Consider the following 9,348-nt stretch of genomic DNA (forward strand, 5'->3'; position numbering starts at 1 on the left):
GGGCCCACTGGTTACTGTTTATATGACAACATAAGCCCTTATGTTATGCTTTACACACTTTGAAAAGATAAAAAAAATGTAACAATGTTCACACCGCCAATTTAAATGTCAATTAAAATAATCTCTCAGCCACTGCTTACTGCAATTTAGTGTTCCACTTAAAGCCTGGAACACACAAAGCCGACGGTCGGCCGTCGGGCAGTTTTTGTGCGTCGGCCGACTAAGTTTCCTCGGTGTGTTCCGCACGGTTCTGTGCCGTCGGCTGACATTGGTCCTCGTCGGCTTTGTTTCGGCCGATTCGACATGTTGAATCGGCGTGGGGCCGTCGGTGAAAGAGGGAACTCTGATTGGCTGTTCAGCTTAGTGAAAGAGTCAATGAACGAGAATAATAGCAAAACAGCGAGCAAAGAAGTCAAAACTCTACAGATAGAAGGCTGTTCTTATGTTACGCCATCTTACCTGAGTGTTCCTTGGCGAATATTTCAATATTAACACGAGCGAAGTGGAATAAAGAAAGTGTTTAGCAGGATCTATTTAAAACGGTAAGCACGCACTGCTTTGTTTGTGGTTTGTGTAACACCGGCAGCGTCGGTTTCCCCTTTTTGAATGACGATATATATAATATACGGACTAATATATCTGCAGAAATAGACAGTTGTCTCATTTACACACAGGCGCAGAACGCGCATTCTAGCTGACAGTCGGCAGTAGTTCTCTCGTGTGTTCAAGTGCAGCTTTTTACCCCGATGCGAGGCGACAACACAGTCGGCTTTCATCAGCGCTAGTTCGTCGGCGTCGGCTTGGTGTGTTCCATGTTACTACTTAATTTACAAGCATTGTATGCATTTACTTATATGAGCTACACTTAAAGGGATAGTTCACCCAAAAATGAAAATTAACCCATGATTTACTCACCTTCAAGTTATCCCAGGTGTATATGACATTCTTCTTTCAGACGAATACAATCAGAGTTATATTAAAAAAATGTCCTGGCTCTTCCAAGCTTTATAATGGCAGTGAATAGCTGTTTCTATTTTGAAGTCCATAAAAGTGCATCTTTTCATGATAAAAGTGCTCCACACGGCTCCAGGGGGGTTAATAAAGGCCTTCTGAAGCGAAGCGTTTGTGTAAGAAAAATATCCATGTTTAGAATTTTACAAAGTGTCATCTCCAACTTCTGCTAACTATCATAAGCGCATTCACGAGAGACTGGCGTTCCAGCGTATGACGTCGGACGCAGGCGTAGCGTAAATTCTGGTGGCGAGCACAGAGGTTAGAGCAAAACAAAACACCGGTCGCGCATATTCTTACCAGAGCGTCCTAAGTCATACACTGGAACGCCAGTCTCTTCTGAGCGCGCGTCCGACAGTTAGCGCAAGAGACTACAGTTTGTAAAGTTTTAAATATGGATATTTTCTTACACAAACGCATCGCTTCGCTTCAGAAGGCCTTTATTAACCCACCAGAGCCGTGTGAGCACTTTTATGATGGATAGATGCACATGTATGGACTTCAAAACAGAAACAGCCATGCACTGCCATTATGAAGAGCAAGGACATTTTTTAATATAACTCCTATTGTATTCGTCTGAATCTGAAAGAAGAATGTCATATACACCTAGGATGACTTAGCCTGGGAAAACCCAGACAACTTCAGGCAAATTTAGATTTGCTCTGAAAGTTAGTCTGGCAAAGAGCTCATTCAAGCTCATTTCCAATCCGTCGAAATCGAGGCACCAATCAGAAACGTTGGGGCGGGCTTTACACGATGACGACAGCGCTGGGATTTTGAAGCAGATTTTGTAGCCTACATTACAAAGACGGATGCCGCCGTCGAACATCACTCGTTCGAATCAGCTATCGCATCTGTTTTAAGCGATTTGAACGTTTCCTTTTTGTTAAAAACCGAGCAAAGAACAACACTCGGAGATGTTTCTCCCCCCCCCCCCGCTCTGCATACGCCATCTCCTTCATCACTCTGATTGGTTTTAGGTCTATCCGCGACGTCCGTTGGTGACGCCCCTCTGGAAATGATTTGTCTATGACGCTTTGCCAGACCATAACTCAGTTACAACTGAGAATGGTCTGGTTTTTAACCAGGCTAAGGATGACTTAAATCATGGGCTAATTTTAATTTTTAGGTATAGTTTCCCTTAACTATATTAAGTGAGCAATATTCATACTGTTTCTTTACTTAATAGTTGTTTCTGTTACTTTAAATAAGTGATTTAGTACTGTCCTTATTTAAATATATACATGAATTGAAAGTGCAACTAGGCTGTTAGTATCTTATCTATTGATGGCATATAATTTGTGACGTGAAGGAAATATACTAAAGTCATTATGGAAATTGAGCTTTTGAGAAATTAGGAATTGTTCTATTTACTCTTATTTAATGTATCTATTTGTACATGTATGTCTTATATGTGTTCTAGATTCACTGTAAACATTAGAAATGCTTTGGCAATACATTGTAACAATTGTCATGTCAATAAAGCACATTTTAAATTTCAATTTGAGAGAGAGAGAGAGAGAGAGAGAGAGAGAGAGAGAGAGAGGGGAGAGAGAGAGAGAGGGGGAGAGAGAGAGGAACTGCACTTACTCATACATGTAAACAGTAATAGCAGAAGGAGAGAGAGAATTATCAATTGTTTACTATACAAATTCATGTTAACTGGGTGGACATTTTATAATAGTCCTATCTTGACAAACATAACAGGTGATAAAAATGAGTAGACTTCAATCTTAAGTGTTCATATTCTGAAAGGATTATGCGAGTATGACTTTTTTTCTGTAATAGTACATCACTATAAAAGGGAAATGTGACAGTGACATACAACCAGAGGAAATTTTCTGTTTTTTAAACAGCAGATCATCTCAGTTAAAAACTAAATGTATCTATAGAGAGAGAATAAACACTCATTATTGCTTGTATGTTGCTGTACAGTATTTTCAAAATGTGGCACATAAAGAAGAGGACATTATTTAGAAGGAAGAAAATAAAACACAACAAAAGCTATAACGTGTATGTGTTTATGTATGTTTATGAATACTTTTTATCAGAGAGAGAGAGAGAGAGAGAGAGAGAGAGAGAGAGAGAGAGAGAGAGAGAGAGAGAGAGAGAGAGAGAGAGAGAGAGAGAGAGAGAGAGAGAGAGAGCGAGCGTCTAATGCGCTCGTCTTTCACCGTTATTGTGACGCAATGATCTGAACGACACTTCCTGGCAGCAGCGTGATCACCCCAAAACAATGAAAGTACATTTCCACAGCAATACAATCTCAAAACAAACACATTTCACGTCCACTAAGACAATGTGGATGATCCTGGGTCGTTAACCACCAAGAGAAAGTGATGCTTTAAACCAATCCCACCATCCATTACCCTCATCCACGACCCTTTTCTTTCTTTGAAATAAACGCGCGCAGAAACGCTCTAGGCATCCAAACTCTCAACTCTAAAGAGACAACAACAAATAACTTTATGCTTACTGTGGTTAAGAGTGGTTTCATCTGTTCATTGCTATCTTCCTCCATTTGTTCAAACTGTGCACTTCTTCCGTCCCTCGCCGGAGACTGATTTGAATATGATATTTCGAAATGCCCCTTCTCTCGTGTCACAGCCACTGAGAGCGTGTGAATGGTATTTTTACATATATTGGGGCTTGGCAAATCCCGCCCTTGTTGAGATTGACAGGTTATTTCATCCGTTCACGCTCACGCGACCGGCGTTTTCCCTAGCCAATAACAGCTTCGGAACGACGCTGTAACATGAATATTAATTAAGGGGAGGGGTTCATTGGTGGGTGGTCTACAAATATTATATTAGGGAAGAGAAAGAACTCGTGGTGAGGATGAGCATGATGATTTGAAAGAAGTATTATGGTGTTATTATTAGGCCTAATGGGAAAACAAAAAGGAATGTCTTGGTAAAACTATCCAACCTCTCAACAGCCTGAGTAGGGATTGGTTGAACAGCAGGGGTAAACCTTTACAAGACCATTGACCCCCACTCTGACTCCCAGCCAACCCATAGTAAGTTTATAACAAAACAAAAAAAACATTATTGCATAATGCTAATTAAATCATAATTTAAATGTCAATGGTAGTTGTCCCCCTGCTTGACTGGGTTGTTTTTACAACAATAGATTGTATGACAAATAACATGTAGCCTATTGTAAGGAAAATATTGATCTACATTTAAATACATTTAAATTTTAGGGGTTCTAACTCAGGATTTCACAAACTTTTTTTAAGCCAATGACCCATCTGTTATACACAAACTGGTTTAAGACCCAAAATGTATCATTCATTGTAGTTTTTACAGTACTTATAGTCAATATTTTTCAGTTGTATCATCCTTCAGTTTTGTTTAGATCCTTCATCTGAAGACATCTGTAATGCCTACTGGAGGTCCGTCATATTGCACATCACAGCTGTAACTGGTCACTTTTGTTTTTTGTCAAAATGTTTCATTTAAACTGCTGTGTTGTGGCAACACTGTAAAAAATATTTTAGCAATTTAGTTATTTCAACTTATTTTTTTGTGTGTAGAGATAACTAGATTGTCCAGACAACGAGAAATTTTAAGTTTTCTTGTCCTCAACTTATCGAAATAAGTTAGTTAAACTAAAAAAAACCATGCAAAAGATAACACAAAATAATGAGTTAAGTTTTTTTTACAGTGAAATGAGGACTGAAACAATACAAAACATTTGCATTAAAAATTAATTTTATTAATGGAGTAATACAGTTAAGGTGGACAAAGATTAAATAAATTTGTTTGATTTAAAAATTAACAAGAAAACAACTATGAATGACTGTCTGAATACTTATACCATTGATGATGAAAAATACTTTTTTTATTATTATTATTGCAATAACAATAGGGGAATACAGAGTCATACAAAACACTTGAATCTATAAAAAGAATTAAGATTACAATTCTTGTATCAAAAATCAAGTATCCTTCTCAACAAATGAGATGTCTTAACAGCTATAAGATTGTTCTGTATTGAAGTCAGAGAGTCGTAAAAGATGAAAAAGACTTCATTTGTGTTACTTTGGCATTAGTGACAATCAATAACAAGACATTTTTACAATAACAGGATTTTTTTCACATTATGACCGATATTGTCTGGATTCATTTATTTTTATTTTTATTATTATTATTATTGTTTTGCTTTTTTAAACCAGTTATTTCAGGTAATTGGTACCAATCTGAGATTGCAATTGCTCGAAAATGTCTATCTTTGTACAGGGATGCCCCCTTGTGGTTCATAACTTCTCTGCATGTATTATCTTTTAATCTGGGCTACAGTAGATGGATAGAGTTCTAAAATAGACTCTAAACATAATGTCACATGACTTTATTTTGTGTTTCTATTCCAGCATTTAACTATTTAAATATAATGATTAACATAATACAAATAAAGGCAGTTTCCTATACTGTGTTATATTTGAACAAATCAACAACTAGCATGGTGATCAGTTATTGCATTGCTCTTACACATTTTGATCTTAGAAAACTCTCTTATTTACATTCTGTCATTGAAGCTGGCTCCTCTAGTCCTGTCAATCCAAAATCCTTGTGTCAGAAGTGGGATTTGAACCCACGACTCCACCCGGAGAACAGAATGCTCAACACTGGATCATAACTTGTTGAGTCTGACGCCTTAGACCGCTCGGCCATTCTGACACCACGGTGAAGCAGCGATAAACTCAAACTTGATGATAATTACTTCCTGGACTGCAAAATGTGCCATGCTAATTTCTCTTTTGATTCTAAATGCCTCAAGATCAACCAGTCTTTTTTTTTTTTTTTTTTACTTCCCAGATTTAGGATATTTGTTCTTATGTTATAACATCCTATCTGCAGTTTATAACCTGAATTCACCCAATGTTTACATCTTGAAACAGTGTGACGTTTAAGAACCATTCTCTTCATATTTTGTGGAGGTGGAGTCTTGAGACTTCTTACTGAGAAAAACAAAATCAAAAACCAAATGAAAATGGCTGAAGACAAACACACCATCAACATCAATAATGACTCCTAAGTATTAAGTACCATTTCTTCACATACTACTAATATGAATGGATTCTAAGTTGGGGGCTGAAATATTGTTACTTAGTGTGAGTATTCTGTTGTCTGTCTCTATGTTTGTGGGTTAGGTGAAAGCTAAAGTAGAATACCAGTGCAAACTATCACATATCAATCCTCTTAATTTGCTTATTGTGTTCTTACGTTGGTTTTTGCACGAGCATATCATGTACAGATAGTTGTTTTGTAAGTTCGTGCAGATTTGATGTTGTGACATGCAGGATCAGGTGAACATGCTCCTTCCCAACTTTGTTTTGGACCACCAGAAAATAGTGAAATCCCCTGTGCCGTTATCTTTAGTTTGTACTTTTAAGTCGCATTGGGAAAAAAACAAAGCTAAACCTAAGCCAACTGTCATCGCCAGATTAGCTTCTCATGTGTCATCTGAGCAACTCTTCCAGTTAATCCAGATTTTCCACGTTTGGAGAATGTTCACAGTGACATTTGGTTCCTCTTCACTTTGATTTCACTTTGACTGACAGTAAAGATAAAAACATGCCTTTAACTTCTGTATAGGCGTAATAAACCGGAACCAATTTTAGTATGTTTTTTAGAGTACATTAGCTTGTTACAGTGCATCAAATTTTAAAGTTTCATACAACTCCCATCCCAACACACATCTCTCTCTCAGTGTGTTTAAAGATGCCTAGACGTGATGATGTGACACGCTTTATGCAGCAGCTATTTGACCAGCGTGTGGTGTCTAAATTCATGACGATCAAGCCAAAGGTCCTGGGGGTAAAAGACTTTCCTTTTTTTTCTTTCTGCTTCATGCTAATTTTGATATGGGGGAAATGAGGAAACAGAAGCTATCTTGTTTTATATCTTCCAGGTTTTGGAAATATCAATAGGTATAGGGATGATTGTCTTAACAATCTGGACAGGATTTTTGTATCTCCTCTGGTCATGTCTAATTGTAAGTATTTTATTTCAACACCAGGACAACATTGTGCAATGAACAAATACTCAATAATGTTCATTTTCTTCACTGTAGTCAGTTTTAACTGGATCTGTGACAGTATCAGCCGCATGCAAATGTAACGCATTTAGGGTTAGTCTGAATATCTAATATAAAATATTTTACATTTCACTGTGCCTATTTAAAGTATAGCACTAGAGTACAATGCATTATGTTTGAAACATTTTTGATCAATCTAAACGGTCTTTCTCCCATTTCAGGTCAGAATCTCACAATTTCTAAACTGTTTCAATGCCATCGCATCTGGTATCTCCATCCCATTTCACTTACTTGACAGTGATGTAAGTGTCTGTATTAGACGTCTTGCTTCGAATCTCACAAAAGTAAAATATATCTGCCAAACCTACATCAAAAGTGCTCATATTAGTGTGATCAACTATAAAAGTGGTTTCAACTTTAACCTAATTAATAAGCTCTACAATAAGTCATGATGTGCCATTTCTGACCATTTCTTCAAGACAAATTTCTATTTATGACTAATAAACATGTGTTTATAATCATATTGTCTATACTCACTCAGGGTGTGACTCTTATTCTCTTGGTTGTCTGTGATGTTCTGGTCTTCATCATCTCTGTTATCGTTACCTCATCTTCTTGTGATTGCTGCAGGATGAAGGTAAAACTCTTTAAGATGAAGTTCAAAAGTTATTTTACAAATGTAACAATTGAAAACAAAATTAAATTCTGACACTGTTTACTCGCCCTCATGCCGTTCCATACCCATATTATAGTAGGCGTACTTTTTCTTCTATGGAACACAAAAGGTGAAATTATACAGAACATCCTTCAATATAATGAAGATTAATGAGGACTGGGAATTTCATTCTGCAAAATAAAATTAAAAAAAGCATCAAAAAATTAAAACATATGTCCATGCCAGCTATATTTATTCTAAGACTTATAATAATGATAGCTTTGTGTGAAGAATGAAACTTTTTACTGAAAACCAGCCTTAGCTCTTCTTTTAAACAAATCACAAAATTAGCCTGACAGAAAGAACATTTGTTTAATGACGGTTCTATGCTCTAAGCAACTGAATCATCCAACAATGATATTGTTGGATTTACATATTAGTATTATATATAGTATTATGTGTATTTAAAGGGATAGTTCACTTTGAAATTAATTTTTGATATGTTTTAGCTTACCTCAAGGGCATCCAAGATGTAGGTGTCTTTGTTTCCGCAGTAGTTTCAATTTTGATATTTTTAGGTCAAACCGTTCTTGTCTGTCAGTCATATAATGCAGGTCTATGGTCACCACCTCACAGAGCATGCACAGAGAAGTCCAAATTAAACATGATTTAATGACTCGTAAATGTAAGTACACATTGATGGCCTAAGACACGAAACGAGCGGTTTGTGTGAGAAAACAAACAGTATTTATATCGTTTTTACCTCTTGTAACGCACAGACCGAAGCGCCCGCGCCCTCAGATCACTTGGACGTGGTTGTGGTTACAAGAGGTAAAAACGATATAAATACTGTTCGTTTTCTCACACAAACCGCTCGTTTAGTGTCTTAGGCCATCAATGTGTACTTACATTTATGACCATAGACCTGCATTATATGACTGACAGACAAGAACGGTTTGACCTAAAAATATCAAAATTGAAAATACTGCGGAAACAAAGACACCTACATCTTGGATGCCCTTGAGGTAAGCTAAAACATATCAAAAATGTATTTCAAAGTGAACTATCCCTTTAACTGCTTTGACAGAAACAAGTGACTTCGTTTTCATATCCACTCTGATTGGTTAATTAATTCATTAGACATTAGGTTAACAGCTGCCACTAGGTGTCACCGCATCCCATTTAGACGCAATAATGATGTTCTTTCTGTTGTTTCTCTCAGTTAAGACACGTTGCAGTCAGTTACATAAACAGAGATGTGCCTTACATGATTGACAACAATATTGTGCTTCGGGGCCAACAAGACCCTTTTGCACCTCCAACAAACTACGTTCCAAGTCCTTCAGCATCTCCAGCATACTACTCTGCACCTCCACCAAATTATGATACAGTCCCATCTGCACCTCCACTAAATTACGATCCAGGTCTTTTTGAACCTCCACCAAGCTACAATCAAGTCCTTCTGCACCTCCAGTGAACTATAATCAAGGTCCTTTCGACGTTCATTCAAACTAATAGGAAATCAATGGGTAATTTCTAGTCTGTTGATGAAATCAGTTGAATGGAGCTCCTTATTCACTTTCCTGGATATAATTTACAAATTCAACCACAAGTCTCATGATAACACGTTTAAAGGCCCA

General features: G+C 37.1%; 2 protein-coding genes across 2 annotated transcripts in view; one reads left to right on the forward strand and one right to left on the reverse strand.

Annotated features, from left to right (window-relative positions):
* slc4a7 (solute carrier family 4 member 7) overlaps positions 1-3,633 on the reverse strand; it is a 52,074-nt gene extending 48,441 nt beyond the window's left edge. The window contains exon 1 of the mRNA XM_056266276.1: positions 3,488-3,633. Within this exon, the coding sequence (XP_056122251.1) occupies positions 3,488-3,532 (45 nt within the window). The 5' untranslated portion in view covers positions 3,533-3,633. The remainder of the gene's footprint in view (positions 1-3,487) is intronic.
* A 2,363-nt stretch (positions 3,634-5,996) lies between these two features.
* On the forward strand, positions 5,997-9,348 carry si:ch211-135n15.2 (uncharacterized protein LOC557207 homolog). The gene is made up of 7 exons (XM_056266247.1): positions 5,997-6,127; positions 6,727-6,833; positions 6,928-7,011; positions 7,090-7,146; positions 7,275-7,355; positions 7,595-7,690; positions 8,931-9,348. Exons 2-7 carry the CDS (start codon positions 6,738-6,740, stop codon positions 9,183-9,185), a joined length of 669 nt encoding a protein of 222 aa, XP_056122222.1. The 5' UTR covers positions 5,997-6,127; positions 6,727-6,737; the 3' UTR covers positions 9,186-9,348.

This window comes from Rhinichthys klamathensis, unplaced genomic scaffold (genome assembly GCF_029890125.1).
Source record: "Rhinichthys klamathensis goyatoka isolate OS25496 unplaced genomic scaffold, OSU_Roscu_1.1 h1tg000246l_1, whole genome shotgun sequence".
NCBI lineage: Eukaryota > Metazoa > Chordata > Actinopteri > Cypriniformes > Leuciscidae > Rhinichthys > Rhinichthys klamathensis.

Bases quoted from the DNA above. Each gene is read 5' to 3' on its own strand.
- si:ch211-135n15.2 (XM_056266247.1), top strand. From the start codon at position 6,738: ATGCCTAGACGTGATGATGTGACACGCTTTATGCAGCAGCTATTTGAC. The intron at 6,834-6,927 runs GTAAAAGACTTT...TATATCTTCCAG, and splicing joins TCAAGCCAAAGGTCCTGGGG to GTTTTGGAAATATCAATAGG. The intron at 7,147-7,274 runs GTTAGTCTGAAT...CTCCCATTTCAG, and splicing joins GCAAATGTAACGCATTTAGG to GTCAGAATCTCACAATTTCT.